We start from the raw sequence: 16,814 nt of genomic DNA on the forward strand, positions 1-16,814 counted from the left end.
TTTTTTGTATTACAGTTTGTATAATTTGTATTGCCTTGTCTTCAAGTTTATGATGAGCTCATCATTAGTAGAAAGTATCTAATATGGAACTTCCCATATGAAATGGAATTTTCAATCTCTGATATGGAATTTCCATTTTTAGCATTTCCATTTTTTAATGATTTCAATGAATTTGCTAAAATTCTCACTTTTTACACATATTTTATTAAACTTTTCTTTTAGATCCTTTAACATATTTATCACAGCTATTATAGGATCCTCATCTATTCATTCTAACCTCTGAGTTATCTCTAGGTCTGTTTCTATTGAATCTTTACTCTCTTGATATTTTCTCGCTTTGTGTTTGTCTGTTAATTTTCGTAATTGAATGCCAGACAATATGTGTTAAGGAACAGTAGTAACTGATGTGAATAATATTTACACCCAGAAAATAGCATGCCTTCTCTTCTGTCAGGCCACTAGTGTGAGTGGTTGAGTTCTTCCAGTCTGTGTCTGGACTACGTTGTTGCTTAAGTTATATTTGGTTCACTAGAAACTTCAGATTTTGGAGGGAAGGATCAGAGCAGACCCCTTAGCAAAGCTTGGAATCTAGAGAGTCTGTCTCTGTTTTCCTGACCCATCTTCAGGCTTCAGTAGGCCATATGTGCCTACTTCTCAGGATGGCTTTTCTCCACTTCCTCTGCCTCAGCACTGGCAGAGAGTTCATCCTCATGTACTGGAGAGTGGCTGGTGGGTTTCTGTCAATTTTCCTGCTGTCTACCACAGCAAGTCTGCCCTGCTTGTGCCTTAGAGGACATCTCCCCAGCTCTTCTCCCCTCCCCCAGTAGTAGACAGTCATGTTTCATACTTAGATAAGACCCAGAATGTAGAGGCATTTTTCTAAGTTCTCCTGTGTATCTTTAAGCAGACCAAAGCCCCTGAAACAGAGTGGTAGGGTTATTTTTGATTATCTGTTTTCCTTTCCTGATTTCAGTTTTTCTTGTTAGCATTTGGTAAAGGTTCATGGACAAGACTTTGTTGGTAGACACAAACTGCCCTTCTGCCTGAGACTCCCAGGGCCTCTCAGTCCTCATGGCAATTCATACTCATCCTTGTAATATGTGTGAAAATTTCAATTATTTTCTTCTTACCTGCATTGATGGCAGCTTTCTCCTCTGACCATCTCTCTGTCAAACCTGAAAGTACCTCTGGTCCCATATCTCCTAGGAAAGTCTGGTCACCTTTTGGATTATAGTTCATTAGGTACTTTGTAACCCTGGCTGCTTTACAGGTTAAAAATAACAAGAATTTTGTAGAGTATCTAACTTGTTCTCTTTGTTAGGGTGAGAGCAATATTCACTGTGACTTTTTTACATCTTTTTTAAAATAATGTGAAAATTTATTACATAAGCACAGATTTATACCTAATGAAATTAACATTAATTCTTTTGTATCATCTAATATATAGTACATATTAAAATTTCCCTGATTTTCTGAAAACAGCAAGTAATAGGTTTTCTTTTGGTCTAATCAGGATTGAAACAAATTCACACAATATATTTGATTGATTTTTCTTTTTTCTTAATTGTTGTAAGAACATTTATCATGAGATCAACTTCTTTTCAGATTTTTAAGTGTACAGTATAGTATTTTTAACTGTAGACAAATTGGTGTGAAGTAGATCTCTATAACTTTTTCATCTTGCATAACTGAAACATCATACCCCTTGATTGGCAACTCTCCATTGCCCTCCCCCCCACACACACTCCATTCTACTCTCTGCTTCTCTGAGTTTGACTCTTTTAGATACTTCGTATAAGTGGAATCATGTAGTCTGTGTTCTTCTGTGACTGGTTTATTTCACTTAGCATAACACTCTCAAGGGTTATCTGTTGTCACATATGGCAAGACTTCCTTTTTATAAGTCTGAATAATACTCCATTGTATGTATATACTACATTTTGTATGTTCATTTTAAGTGGAAATAGCACTCCTGACTGCAGTCGTTTTGGTTAAGTTTTTCAGATTAGCATGAAGGGTATTCTGTGTGCCAGGCACTCTGCTAGTTGTGGTGTGAATAGCTGCAGAGCTAATAGTTTACTTAGGTAGGCAGACATGAAAACTGCCATCTATAATGCAGTGTTGGTGACTCTAGCAGAGTCACATCCTGTGCTATGGGTTTCATAGGAGAGAATAATTAATTTGATCTGTGATAAGATAGAAGAGAGAGTTGGAGAAGGACCAGTCTGGAAAGACTTCCAAGAGAGAGTGACATAATAGCTTCAACGATGTCATATTAAATGTCATCTTTTCTGGGAAACCTTTTTAGCTTACACTGGTTGCTCTGGAGAAATGTCTATACATTCATTGCCACTTAGCTTTCGCCACATGGTGACTTTGCTTATATTGTTCTGTTAAATTATTACTGATTGTTTGTAACTTTAACTTTCTTTGAGGACATCAGGCTTATTTTATTAATTGCTTTATCTCCATGATCACCTGTGATTATGGCAGGCATATGTTACAAAAAGTACCGGGTAAATATTTTCCAAATTGAATGATTGTGTCCTCACCTTCCTAAGGTCCTTGAGGACAGGAACTGTATATTTGGTTCAGTATCTCCCAAAAGTGCCTAGGACTGCCATTGGCACATAGTAGGCACTCACTAAATATGTTTGATTGATTTTTCTATTATCTCATAATCTTTTACTGTCTGTTTGCAAATCTGGATTTTGTCTTCTTCTTGTATCTTGACTGGCACTATTTTGGAAGTGTAAAATATCTGGTCAGTGTATCAGAATTAACTGCATGGAGAAGTCAGACTGTTAGCCCCAAGTACCACCTAATCATCTGCTATCTGAGACACTGTCAGGGATCAAGGTTTGCTAGTTTTCTTCTACAAGTGTGTATTTGTCTCCTCACTAGTGTACTTCTCCCTGAGGATTTGAATGAGTGCCATCGTATGCATATATTATCCTGTGTTTTGTCCAGTGTCCAGCGTAGGACTGGGCACAGAGTATAAGCCTAGAAAATTTGGTTTTGATTGATGCTAATTAAGTAATTATGTACAGAGTATACCCTGCATTCCTTGGGCAGAAACAGCAACAGTGGGGATGGGTTCTCAGTCGGGTAGGGAGGCCTGGAGGGAAGAGGTATGGCACATAAATATAGGAACACTAGAAGAACATGACCTCTTCTTCAAGGAGCATATAATTTTATTGGAGAGATAAGAGGTAAGCACGCTGCAGAGATAATAGTACAGGTGGTATGAAAGAAGTCTGTAATAGAACAGAGAGCAGGTGCTATGCCAACCAGAAGTACAGGTCCTAGATTGTCCTGAAAAAAATGTTTCTTAGAAGATAGTGGCTGAAAAGTGGTTTTCTTATAAGACAAACCATATTTATTAAGATAATAAGAACATTGGGATCAGTAATAGTCAGGCCATGTTAAGACGGAAATTCTAAAGTCTCCAAATCATTGTACTCTCAAAAAAGCTCTGAATATTTTGACCTGTTAGACTCCTACTCTCTAAAACAAGGGGATTGAGTCAGATGAGCCTATCATCTGGAATTTGTTTTGGTTGTTGACTCAGGCCCCTTCCTGCCACTCCTGATCTCTTCTTTCATCTGTCCTTCTCTGAGTGTGACTTTAGCCTAAGTTAATGTGAGTAGAAGACACAGTTTATGTGACGATGTCTTTGGTTTTGAAGGAAGTCCTGACATTTCATCAGTAGAGTGTATCGTTAACTCTGTGCCCCAATGACTGTCATGTAAGTACTCAAGAAAGGTACAGCAACCTTCACATCCGCTAAGGCTGCACAGAGGAGGCTCGATAATCTTGGAAGTGGGGTAGGAACATCAGAAAATATCAGTGTCTTTTGGTCTAGTATCCTCACTTGACAAAAGGAAAAAAACAAAAAAAAACCAGAACAGACCTGGGAAGCAGTTTTATATTAATATTTATGGCAATACAGGGATTTGGTGACAATGATGCCTTTAATTTTTCATACTTTGGCTTTATAAGTGCTTTTAATCTATGTCGTCATCATCTTTGTTCTGACCGTACAGGTAGAGAGGAGACAGGCTATTCTTAGCTTCCCTCTCTATTACCAGGAGCTAGCCTGGGTCCAGAGACATAACTTGGTTTGCTCTCTGGTCTGATATTCAGTGGGTGGCAGAGCTGGCAGTAGCCATCCTTGGAATGTCCCCACCACAGCGATCCCATTGCAAGTGAATGAAATAGACAGCCCTTCCAGAACCTTGACCCTCCAGCTCTTTTCAGCCCTGGTGTGGTTGTTCCATAGGAAAGGGCTTTGGGCTCTGATGTGAGATGACTAATGTCCTGTATGAATAAATATGTCAGCCTAGTCACACATATTTTCCAATGGACCTTTGCAATTTTATGCTGTTTCCGTAAGCAGTTAGTGTTCTGCTATAAATCATTACCATTTTCAATTCCCAGATGTTAATAATAGGTAATTATTTATGTTTCTTAGTTTACCCAGAAGGGGAGAGGGATTGAAGGAGTGAGGAAGTGGGTGGGGAAGAAGGGCATAGATTTAATTTACAGCTTTGGCAGATCCTTCTTGCTGGATCTTTCTTCAGTGTTTATGTAACAGTCATTGGGGCACGGGGGTAGCTATATATCCTACTGATGAAATGCCAGGGCTTCCTTCAAAATCAAAAACATCTCCACCTAAATTGTGTTTTCTGACATTATCTTAGGTTGATTTGATTCTCTGTCAGATTTTCCGTGCAGTCCTAAATAGGCTGTTAGGAAAGGGTAAGGGTGTTCCTGGTGCTTTTGAAGACAGGGTGAGTCCTTGGCTGATTTGCAGAGATAAGAACACTTTGATTTGAAGACTCTTCTCCCGTTTGAGGCCAGCCGTTGTGCCCTGTAGTAAGTTCTCCAAAGACCTTCCTGATAAACACAGCCACTTTCCTCTCCATTAGCACAGTGGAATGCCAGGCATTTGCTTTAAATAAATATCACAGTGCTCCACAAGGACATCTTCCATCCTGCCTCTGGCAACACCAAAATGTCGGCAATTAATATTCACCATCAGTAGCAGATGGAGCCACGGGAGCAACAATATATTTCCTGCAAACAAAATTAATACTATTTAACCATTTTAATTGATGAGAAGGTATTTTTTCTGTTAAAAACTCTGAACACTTGGTATTTAGTGAGTTCTTGACAATAACTCCGTGTGTGCAAGGTCGCAGGGCACATGATACATTTTCATACTTTCTGTAATAGCAAGTTCAGAACAGAGCTTTAAATCATCCCTGGGATAATGGCCTGGATACACTTGTTCCAGAGCTTCTAGAAGTATTGGTTTCTGAAATTGCCTGTGTAAATCACCAGGCTTTTTAACAGCTTCATTGTTAGACAGGAGTAACCCCAGCTTTATGTAACCATTCTCCTCCATCTCAATGAAATAATTGGCAATGATAGAAGTTTACAATTATAATGTGGTTCTTAGAAGAAACATTCCTAAAGAATTTACTGGCTGCAAGTGGAAATAAAAACCATTTCCATCAGTAAGATTACTGGTGTGTGTATGTGTGTGCATATGTTTGTACCTTTCTTTGACTAAAGGTCAATCTTTGTGTTAAAAATAGCAAAGCAAAGCCCATAGTTCAGAGTTCCTGTTCACTCAACAAATGCTTTAAGGGGTTGCTGATAGGTTAAATATAGTAACCTTTTCAATCACTAATTCTTCAAGGTCCCGTTAAAGATGTCTTTCTTTGACATCTGAAAACACAATAAATTTTAAAAACATGGTCACTGCTTGGATCTGAATATGGAGAATGCCAAAAGTGTAGACTCCAAAGCCTCTCAAAGGGATTTCCCAGAAGGCAAGATGGTAACAGCTTTAGGATTAAAAGAGTAAACATAAGTGCAGTTTTTCACTGTGCCAGACTCAACAAATACCCTATTAGTGTGTTAACCACACTGAGGAGACATTGAGGCATAGATGAATAATGGATAATTTAAAAACACAAATGTTAGTGAAGGTGTGAATAGCCAATTTTATTATAGGTGAATACATATGTCTTAATGGTAGCTGGGAGAGATGTCACCATATAAAAATCATTTGGGGGGAAGAGACAGAGGAAAAGATCTAGAAGTAATAAGACCGTTTTTATTTATTTATTTATTATTATATTTATTTCAGCATATGATGGGGGTACAAATGTTCAGGTTACATGTATTGTCTTTTTGCCCCATCCAAGTCAGAGCATCAAGTGTGTCCATCTCCCAGACGGTGCGTACCGCACGCATTAGGTGTGAATATACCCATCCCTCCTCCCCCTCCCACCTGCCTGACACCGGATGAATGTTATTACTATATGTGCACTTAAGTGTTGATCAGTTAATACCAATTTGGTGGTGAGTTTAAACATGTGCTGCTTGTTTTCCCATTCTTGTGACACTTAGTAGCATGGGCTTCAGCTCTACCCAGGGTAATACAAGAGGTGCTAGATCACCATTGTTTTTTGTGGCTGAGTAGAACTCCATGGTATACATATAGCACATTTTATTAATCCACTCATGGATTGATGGGCACTTGGGTTGTTTCCACATCTTTGCAATTGTGAATTGTTCTGCTATAAACATTCGAGTGCAGATATCTTTTTTATAGAATGTCTTCTTTTCCTTTGGGTAAGTCTCTACCACCTGGCCAGTTTCCTCATTGATTCACTGATTCATCACGTGCTTATTGTATTGCGTGCCCCAACAGCTATCTCAAAAGATCTCAGAATTTAAAGACAAGCAGAAAAACCATCACAAAACACAGTGTGAGAAGTATATTTATATTATCCATTCAACTATTTATTCAGGGAATTTTTCTTGAGCACCTACTATGTGCCTGGCATTGTGTTAGACCCTGGAAATATAATGTCAAATGAAACAAATATGGCCAGAGTGCTACAGTCTAACAGATAAGATTCTCATTAATGAGTTCTGCCTGTCTGATCATTTAGCTAGGGGGTGAAAGTAGAATGAATAATGGAATTTTCCATAGGGATTTGGGCCAATGTTCAATGTCACCCAGTGTTACACAGCCCTTTTCCCATTTGAAAAGAGAGACAGACAAATGGACAGCCTAGAGTTTCTTCCAGCTGTCACTCTCCACCTTGGAGGCTGACTTCACTTGTGATGTGAGTCCCCTGAGAGTCTTAACTGCACTCTGGCCCAGAAGGCGGGGACCGTGCTGCCAGCACTAAGGGTCTAATTATAGCTGGGAGAGGAAGTGACTTCAGTTCCATGACAGGGAAGGAGGAAGAAGTTGGACATCCAATAAGACCAACAAATTACGGAAGAAAATGAGCCAATGCATTTTTAAGCCCAGATGAAAAAACTAATGATGGATTGGGTTTCTCCCACCCCACCCCACCACTAGTAAACCACAAAAGAAACATCTCTAATAGGACAAATCTGCTAAAAGAAACAGTTCCCAGAGAGGGAGGCTGGGGACTGAGGGTCCTGTCTCACAGATCACCCTGGCTGGCAGGAGAGGTGTGCAGTGGGGTGCAAGGCATCCCTCCACCATAGCCCCCTAGCTCTGCCTGTTCTGGGAGAGAAGGGCCACCAGCCCCATGTTACCTGTCCCACTCTCTGTGGTCATATAACTGTCCACATTCATTTGTACTAGAAAGTGTCCCTTTGCCTGGGATGGAGGGCGGAGCTTGCCTGTTTCCAGCCCCAGCACCATTTTTGGGCCACCTTAACAGAAACTATCTTATTTCTGAAGCATTTAAACAGCCTTTATCTTAAAAACTGACTTGAAATCTTTCTCCTTTTGTGTTTGAGTAATCATCAGCAGAATTTGTTTGTTTTTCCAGATTTCCTCTTCTAGTCCATTTAGTTTTAATTCCGTTTTGTCTAAAACTTATCAAGTGGTGACTTGCTAAGCTGGAGCCAGGTGACCGTCAAGATTAGAGGCTTCCTCTTCTGGCCTCCAGGTGCCTTCTCCTTTCATCTGCTATTTTGTAATTCTGCTCAAACAGTCTTAACCCTCAGAATCCTGGTCACAGACTCTGCATTGCTCTTCTTCTTCTCCAAATAAATATTTCTTTAGGGACTTGTCTTTGTTTAGCTTGTGATTTTTTGATACATTCATGGAAAGGGGAAAGAGTTAATGAGTGTTTGATGGTTATTTGTTTTTTAGGTTCTTTGCTTTGCATTTTTTTTCTTTTATTTTCTTCCCTGACACTTTTCTTACCTGGAAACAGCCAGCCTTTCGCTGGGATTCTATTTCACTGAAACACTTTCTCCAGTTATAGCCGTCTTAAGTGTGTGGGTTCTTAAGTTTCTGTTGAAGCACCTGTATCAATTAGAGAAAAATTTGGGAAGGCAGGAAAAGATAAATATAAAATGATTGTTATTGTGAATAATATTGTACCTGAGAAAATGCTCCAAACGTTTGAGGGAAACAGTGAATGGGTATGAAAAGATCAAGGAGTGCAGGGTGAGTATCCCTTATCCAAAATACTTGGCACCAGAAGTGTTTTGGATTTTGGATTTTTCCAGATTTTTAAATATTCATATTATTCTTACTGATTGAGCATCTCAAATCCAAAAATCCAAAATCTGAAATGCTCCAATGGTCATTTCTTTTGAGCATCATATCAGCGCTCAAAAACTTCCATATTTTGGAATTTTTTGGATTTGGGATGCTCAATCTGTAATAAGTTTCTTTTTCCCTACTGTCTCCCAGTAGACTGTCTTCCAGCCTAGCAGGTCCTTTCCTCTTCCCGGCCCAGCCGTGCTGTGTTCAGCTGCCAAGGCTTTTCCCATGCCACACTTGCTTCCGCCTTCCATCGACCAGCTCAAGTCCCATCCCTGAGGTTTAACTTCTCTACTCCCCCAGACCACACTCATCTCCTTCTCTGAATCCTGATGCACGTGCCCTTCAGTGCCTCCTTAGCCCCTAGCTGAAATTGTCTGGTTCCTTGAAGGTAGAATTTGCAAAGTTGCAAAGTTTCTTGATAACCCATGAGGGCCTATGATGTTCTTTTTTTTTTTTTTTTTTAAAGGGAATTACCATACAATGATGAATTTCACCATTCATTTCCTAAGAAATCCTACCAGTTTCTTAGGTGTTGGGACATCACGATGAGTAAACTAATTTAGAAATCTCCATGGGCTTCCCTCCTCGAGGGTCTGGCTGTGGAGAGTGCAGGTGCAGCACCGGGTGACTGAGCCACCCGCCTCAGCCCCTCCTTTGATCCCAGCCTTCCTGAACACCCGGTCAGCGCGGCCAGTGCCTCTCTTCCCCATCATTGGCCTTGTGCATTCTGTCTTTTATACCCCCAGAGTAACACACAAATGACTACTCTTTTGCAAGATCAACCTTTTGTACTCTCACAAAGATTAGTCAAAACTGGGATGTGATCGGGGAGTGTTAGACCAGACTCTTTCCTCACCCGCATTAGCAAAGTCTGCTGAGAGCATTCGGTGCCTTGGGATTTGGATATTTCAAAATAGAGTTTAATGAGATGATATCTCCCTGAGCCTTTGTTTTAGATGGAGTGATGAACTTCCTTAGTAGCCCAGGCAACTAGCCTGTTCTGTAGGAACTGTGAGATAAATAAAACCCAGTTTTTACCACCTCTCTCCCTCCACCCACTAGCCCCCATGGAATGCTCTTGGGTATAAGAACACATACTGGCTCCAGGGATGTAATGAGTTGAGAATTCACTGAAGAGCTAAGGGTGCCTCTGTGGCTGTTAGAATACTGTCTTCATTTATTTAAGCTTGAATGTGTCACTTGTTTTTGTGGATAATATGGTCAAGACCAAAGATAACAGAATAGGTGTCTTTAAAATGAACTCCCTGCATGTCTTTGTGAAAACTTTTGAGCATGAGATCACGTTCAATGAGAAATCTCAGTGCTTTCTACCCACCCATGTGTTCATGAATGATATGTCTCTGTCATGGCTCTGAAGGGTTAATTATCTAATTTTTCAGCATATATTTTTATGTGGAAAAATGAGGGGAACTGTTTTTCCCATCTATACTCAGAGTCACAGATTTTCAATCATAACAAATATTCAGTCACTTCCCCTATTAAAATCAGACCCATGTTGGTTACTTATTGAAATTATAATATTCTTGATATATTGGGTTAAATAAAATATAGTGTTGGAATTGTTTTTTAAAAGCAGATCCAATCCAGAGTTTTAGTTTTACAAGATGAAGAACTTTGAAGATAGATGGTGATGATGGTTGTACAACATTATGAATATTTAATACCACTGAACTGTGTATTTAAAAGTGGTTAAGATGGTAAATTTTATGTTATGCATATTTTACCACAATAGAAATGTTAATCTTTAAAAAAATAATAAAAAGACAAAAAAGCAGACCCCAAAAGATAATGTTTATTCTTTCTATTACCCAGTACGCTGCTTTACACACAGCAGGTGTGCACAACAATGTGTTCTACATAAATAAATGAGTGCCTACAACATGCTTGTTTTAATGTGAGTGGAAAGATCTTTGACTCTTTTGAACTGAGTTACGGGCAGAAGTTGTGTTAGTTTTCCCTTCCTAGCATCATGGCAGCCTCTTAGGTTAAACAGTAGATACCGAACCTGTAGGAATAAGGTGAGATTGTCCAGCACTTAGAGCCGAATGTGCATCCTCTTCCCAACCTATCCGTAACCACCAGCTCTTTGGGTCTCTTGGTTTCCCTGCTGTGCAGATGCCCAGCCTACAGAAGGAGAGAGAGAAATCTGGAACCAGATCAGCGCTGTCCTTCAGGATTCTGAGAGCATCCTCGCAGACCTGCAGGCGTACAAAGGCGCAGGGCCGGAGATCCGAGACGTATGGCAATGAGAATACTGCACTGACAACACCCTGGGAGGAGGGAAAACCACACACGCACACACACAGCAAGATTAAGTAATAGTCCTAGTATTTCCTAGAGTACTAGGAAGAATAAGGAGGGTAATGTGCCCTTAAAAAAAAATGTATGAGTGGTCCCTTTTGTTCTAGTGCATTACTCTGAGCGCATAGTGCTATAGATCATGTCAAATATTGGTCATTTTCTTCTCAGACATAATTTGATATCACAGGACTCACATTTAGACTATAGTGTGTCAGTATATGACTTCATTTAAGGGAAATATGCATATATGAAGTATACGAACAACAGTTGGAATATGAATCAAGAAGTCTGGGTTGACATGTACTTTCTCACATTTTGAAATGATTTGGGCGGGTTCCACCAGTGTCACACACGACAGCCAAAACCACCTTGCTTTCAGTAGACTGCAGGTCTGTCATCCTAAATGTCTCCTGAGATTTACAAAAATAATGAAAAAGAAAATAACCACCCAAACAAAGAAAAAAAAATCATCAGGTTGATTTTTGAGACTTCACAGTGCCTTAAAAGCAAGAAACTTCACACTCCTTTTATTTGAAAGCATTAGTTTTGTGGAAACACACACACACACACACACACACACACACCGTACTGCTACTGCCCCCATCCTTCTGAAAAGAACACCACTACTGTCATCATCCTCAAGCTGCTAAAACCCAGATGAGACAGCATTTCTGAGAAAGTAACAGTCTATTAAAAGGTGGTTTTTCTCCTTAAGAGTCACCATTTAATTTAGGTAATTTAGGTAACATTACAGACCGGCAGGAATGTAATACATATTATAGAGAAAGGAAAATATCTGCAGAATTGGCACTTTATAATGAGCACTAGTTCTACTTTAGAAGAATCAAATGGTGATGGTGAGGGCTGAGTTTGTTCCAATATAGAAGTGCATCTTTTTGTATTTGAGATAACAGAAATAAGTAAGATGACACAGGATCTAATCATAGAGCCATTTGCTAATGTTCAAGTGCTAAAATTTCCATTCTAAATGAGCATCTTGGGAAACGGTCCAGTGAACTGATGTTGATTTAAATAGTACACATTAGCAAAGCACAGCAGGGATCGTATTTTTTAATTAATATTTTTCCCAACATAAAAGCATTTTGATGTGGAGGGTATTGCTTATTTTTAATCAAACAGTTCTAACTATGTTTTTGTAGGCAATTCAAAATCCCAATGATATTCAACTTCAAGAAAAAGCTTGGAACGCAGTGTGTCCTCTAGTTGTGAGGCTAAAGAGATTTTACGAGTTTTCCATAAGACTAGGTGAGTATGTGGTTATAGTTTTTATGTCCCACATTGAAGTTCTGTGCTGGTGTTTGAAACGGTAGCAGGAAGAGCTCAGCATATTAGTAAATGCCCCACATCCATCCACTGTGACTAAGAGAGCCCATTCACAGACAACTCTTGTCACTTTTATTTCTTTCCATCTACTGCAAAGTTTCTTCCCCTGAAGTTATTGGCACATTTAGAGTGTCTCTAGTAGTGGATGTCCCTTTGATCTTGTCCTCATCTGTGTCTAACTCTTAATAGTTTTACTGTAAGCTGATCACATTTTTGAGTATCAGAGAAGTCAGAAGACAGAGGTTACCTGCTACCCAAAAAGAACTTGGTTGGCTGGAGTCATGTGATAAAGTTAATATAGTAAAATGCAAGAAAAACATTCTTTCCTTAAGCTTAAAAAAATCAAAACTGTACAGGTACAGGATGGTTTTGTAGAAGTAAGAATAATGCCAAGTCTGGTGGACAACAGGCTCAGTGTGACCAGCAATATGATACATTGACTGTCCCCAACAGTAAAGATATATGAGGTAGCCTGAGTCAATATATAAAGGAATGAGCATGTCTATGTTTTAATAAAACTTTATTTACAAAAACAAGTGGTGGGCCAGATTTGGCCACACTTTGCCAACTCCTGCTATAGAAGATTGGTTAAATGATTCTGTGCTATGAAAAATATATTGAAGAAAAAACTTAAAGGGGATGTTTAGAAATAGACAAGTAGGGGTACTGAAACTGTTGCAAGAATAATAATAGAGATAAATATGGCAGTAGGTTTGCAGAAGACTATTCCTGGGATTAGGTTAGAATGTAGATGCAGAGAAAAGCTAAAATAGGGTAAGAAGTCTTTCCCTGCAAAGCAAGTAATCTAACCCATGTGTTTAGGGCTGCTCTCTCAGCTTATCCTGTATCATGAATGGCTGTCTCACACACATGATCCAGAACTACATATTTGTGGTTTTCTCAGTGTCAGGAATCGGCACTACTAAATATGTGAGGGTCCTGCTGAGCTGAGAGACACATTCACAAAACACTGTGGCCACGGGGGTCTTCACAGGAAGGCAACCTGCTCAGGCATGTGGGACTCCCCTCTTCCTCACTCACCTGCAGCATGTCTCACACAGTCATCGGGAAAGACATGGAGAATAAAGACCCAAGCAGGTTATCCCTGAGATTGTCAACTGACCTGAGAACTATCCTTTTTGAAGGATCCTGTGGGCCACCTCCAGTGTATCTATTTATCCCTTTGCCTTGCAGAAAAAGCTCTTCAGAGTTTATTGGAATCTCTGACCTGCCCGCCCTACACACCAACCCAACACCTGGAACGGGAGCAGGCCTTGGCAAAGGAGTTTGCGGAAATTTTACATTTCACCCTTCGATTCGATGAGCTAAAGGTTAGGCCGAATATGCTGTGAAAGTTCAACAAATTTATCCTGAGTACCTACTGTTTACAGCTACTCCGTTAGTGCTGTGGGGTGGGTGGATAGAGAAATGAGTAAGACGTAGCTCCTCCTTCCCTAGTGGGATATATAATGTGGTGAGAATTTGCATTCCATGTGGTGAAAGTAATTTAAGATGATGATTTGTATATGGAAATGTAAAATCTGCCAAATGAAATCAGAGAAAACAGAGTGTCTGTTCCTTATTGAGAACAAATATATTTTCCCTGAAATCTAGTCTATGGTAAAAACAGAGCGTATTTTAAAATAATGAAGCTGTGGGTCCTTATTTTTAACCAGAAGTTGCTTTGACTTTTGTGTAACAAAGAGAAGTCATGCCATATTTACAAAATCTAGTGTCTGGGCTTCTAATCATGTTCCCACCGGCTGCTGAGAGACGACCCTCTTTCCTTTCTTCTGAATTTCAGATGAGGAACCCGGCTATTCAAAATGACTTCAGCTACTACAGAAGAACAATAAGTCGCAACCGCATCAACAACATGCACGTGAGTCCCTGGGTCTCCTTGGCCTTTGCACCCTTCACCATGGCTCTTTCGATTTCTGCATCAGACAGAGCACAGAGAGAAGACAGAGTCCTTGTCTGTAATTCAATTTCCAGAGGAGAGTGATTGGGGATTTTGACTTTCTCTTTATAATCGCATCTCCTCTTCTTATTTTCATCAGCTAGACATTGAGAACGAAGTCAATAACGAGATGGCCAATCGAATGTCCCTCTTCTATGCAGAAGCCACACCAATGCTGAAAACCCTTAGCAATGCCACAATGCACTTTGTCTCCGAAGTAAGTGAAGTTAAGCAATAAGGTGCTTTTTTCCCTTCATTGCACTAAGAGCCACCAGCAGGGCTAACATACATTTTGTGTCTCCCGTTTAGAACAAAACCCTGCCAATAGAGAACACCACAGACTGCCTCAGTACCATGACAAGTGTCTGTAAAGTCATGCTGGAGACTCCGTAAGTTAAATCAGACATGTATTCGTGGTTGAGAGTTCACCCAGCCAGGGTCTGTTAAGATGATCATGATGATGATGATGATGATGATGATGATGTGTACCATTGGATCAGCACACTAAAGTTGACGTGTATATTATCTGCTTTAATTTCAAAAAGAAGTCCAGGTGTCAGGTGTCATTATCCCCATTTTATACTGGAAGAAACTGAGGCCCAAACTGGTCAACTGACCTCTCAAAGACTGCATAGCGTATTTGAACCAAGACTCAAATCAAAGATATTATGGAAGATGCTCAAGGATCAAAGGGGGGGATGTGCTAAAGGACTGGGTACCATGACACGTGTATTGTAAGAAAGATTTGAGAGAAGATTTAGAACCAAGAGTAGAAGTGGTAAGACTGTGATAATAGGGGTCTGTCTGTCTCTCTCTCTCTCTCTCTCTCTCTCTCTCCCCCCACCCCATTTCCTTGTACCTAAACTAGTTACTAGTTGCTATATTTAAAAACAGTTGAGCACACTGAGGATGAAGCAGAATGGTTATGGAGAAATCTGCACTCATAAGTCTAGGTTCCACTTATGTCTGCAGCCCCTTCCATGCCTGTAAACACCCAGCCTGACCTCCTGAGCCTCGGTTTCCAGTTTAATGGCGTTCCCGCGTGCCGTCTACTCTGCATAGTGTTTGGGAAGGCCAAAGGCATCAAGAGCACCTTATAAAATCTGATGCTGTGTTCAAATGTTTGATGGCATTAATTTCAAATATTTCACTTATACCAAAGCTAAGATTTATTCCAAGACAGAAAGAGTAGTCATCTTCATAGTGGGGCCAATTCATAATGACATAGTTACTAAGAAAGCCTCCAGAATTGGCCTGAATTATTGGAATCATCCGGAACCCTGTCGAGGTAAGTGAACAAGGTTCAAACTTCACAAATACTCTTGGTTCAGTGAATGGTACATAATTTCTTTTAGGTTTCTTTGTCAATCCAATTCAATCTGCAGCCTGTATCTGAACAAAGGAAGTTACTGTGACTGGAGACATGATAGCTGCTCTGTAGAAATGAGCCTGGTTCTTTTTCTCTGTAATGAAGCCATTACTCTCTATAATCTTGGACAGCCAGAGAGACATGCTATAAAACATTCAAGATTGATGGGTGGGGGAGTGATGTACAAGACCAGCTGGCCCACTGAAGGGCGGAGAAAAGAGAATTGACTGCCCTTTAATTTCCCTGTTTTTGCCCTGAATTGCTAATTGAATAGAAGGAAGGAGAATTATCATCATGAGTTTTTTCAAGAGCATGTTAACTAGTTGTTACAGGTCTGGAATTGTTCTCAAGAGAGGATTGGAAGTGTCTAAAGTAGCCAGTTGTGGAGCCGAAATTGCACATGCTCTGACAAGGAACTGACGTGGCGCCGTTTGTTCTCTCTTCCAGGGAGTACAGGAGTAGGTTTACAAGTGAGGAGACGCTGATGTTCTGCATGAGGGTTATGGTGGGAGTCATCATCCTCTACGACCACGTCCACCCCGTTGGAGCTTTCTGCAAGACATCCAAGATTGACGTAAGAATAACTGTGAAATGTGCTTTCCAGATACGAGCACACAAATGTTGTCAAACATCCCCTGCTTCTCTCCCTCTGGGCTCTGTCCCCACAGTGCATGATCTCTCTGGGACACAGAGCCCCTGGTGGAGTTCTCAGAGGAAGAAGCCCAGACTTTGGCATGTGCTTAGGACAGAACATTCAGCCTCAGAATCGTTAGCAGGAGTGCAGCAATGCTGATCCCGGCAGTGCAGCGATGCTGATCCCTGCAGCCTCTAGGGGAGCAGAGTGGATGAACAGTCACTCAGATGCGAGCTGCCCCTTCATTACCTATTTGCCATACAAATAGATCGTTTCTTTTTTATATGCATCTTAATGTGTCAAAAGAGTTGGGAGATACTGGATTACAACACACCGTGTCCAAATCCCAAATGACCTTCCAGCTTCCTCTCCTGCCACTCACCACCTGCTGCTCACCCGATTTCCATGCCTTTCCCCGAAGTTGAATATGTGCGAGCCCTTTCCCCTGCCAGGGTGCCCTTCCTCTTCCTCTCTGACAGTGGGTTCCTTTCAGACACTCTTCACATGTGCTCTAGGAACACACTTCCTGCATGTGTCCAGCCTTTCTGCTCCTCTGGTCCCCAATGCACTTGCCATTTTGTATTTTCTGACTCTCCGACAGACTGAGTTCTTTGACAAGGACGGA

At 40.5% G+C, this 16,814-nt stretch overlaps 1 protein-coding gene across 1 annotated transcript in view; it reads left to right on the top strand.

Moving 5' to 3' along the window:
• The window catches only part of FAM49A (family with sequence similarity 49, member A), a 116,530-nt gene that overhangs the window by 92,340 nt on the left and 7,376 nt on the right, over nt 1-16,814 (top strand). Inside the window, exons 4-10 of the mRNA XM_012653098.1 lie at nt 10,697-10,818; nt 12,043-12,148; nt 13,421-13,557; nt 14,031-14,108; nt 14,287-14,403; nt 14,496-14,575; nt 16,003-16,129. Of these exons, the coding sequence (XP_012508552.1) occupies nt 10,697-10,818; nt 12,043-12,148; nt 13,421-13,557; nt 14,031-14,108; nt 14,287-14,403; nt 14,496-14,575; nt 16,003-16,129 (767 nt within the window). The remainder of the gene's footprint in view (nt 1-10,696; nt 10,819-12,042; nt 12,149-13,420; nt 13,558-14,030; nt 14,109-14,286; nt 14,404-14,495; nt 14,576-16,002; nt 16,130-16,814) is intronic.

Source organism: Propithecus coquereli, unplaced genomic scaffold (genome assembly GCF_000956105.1).
Source record: "Propithecus coquereli isolate 6110/MARCELLA unplaced genomic scaffold, Pcoq_1.0 Scaffold41, whole genome shotgun sequence".
Taxonomy (NCBI): domain Eukaryota; kingdom Metazoa; phylum Chordata; class Mammalia; order Primates; family Indriidae; genus Propithecus; species Propithecus coquereli.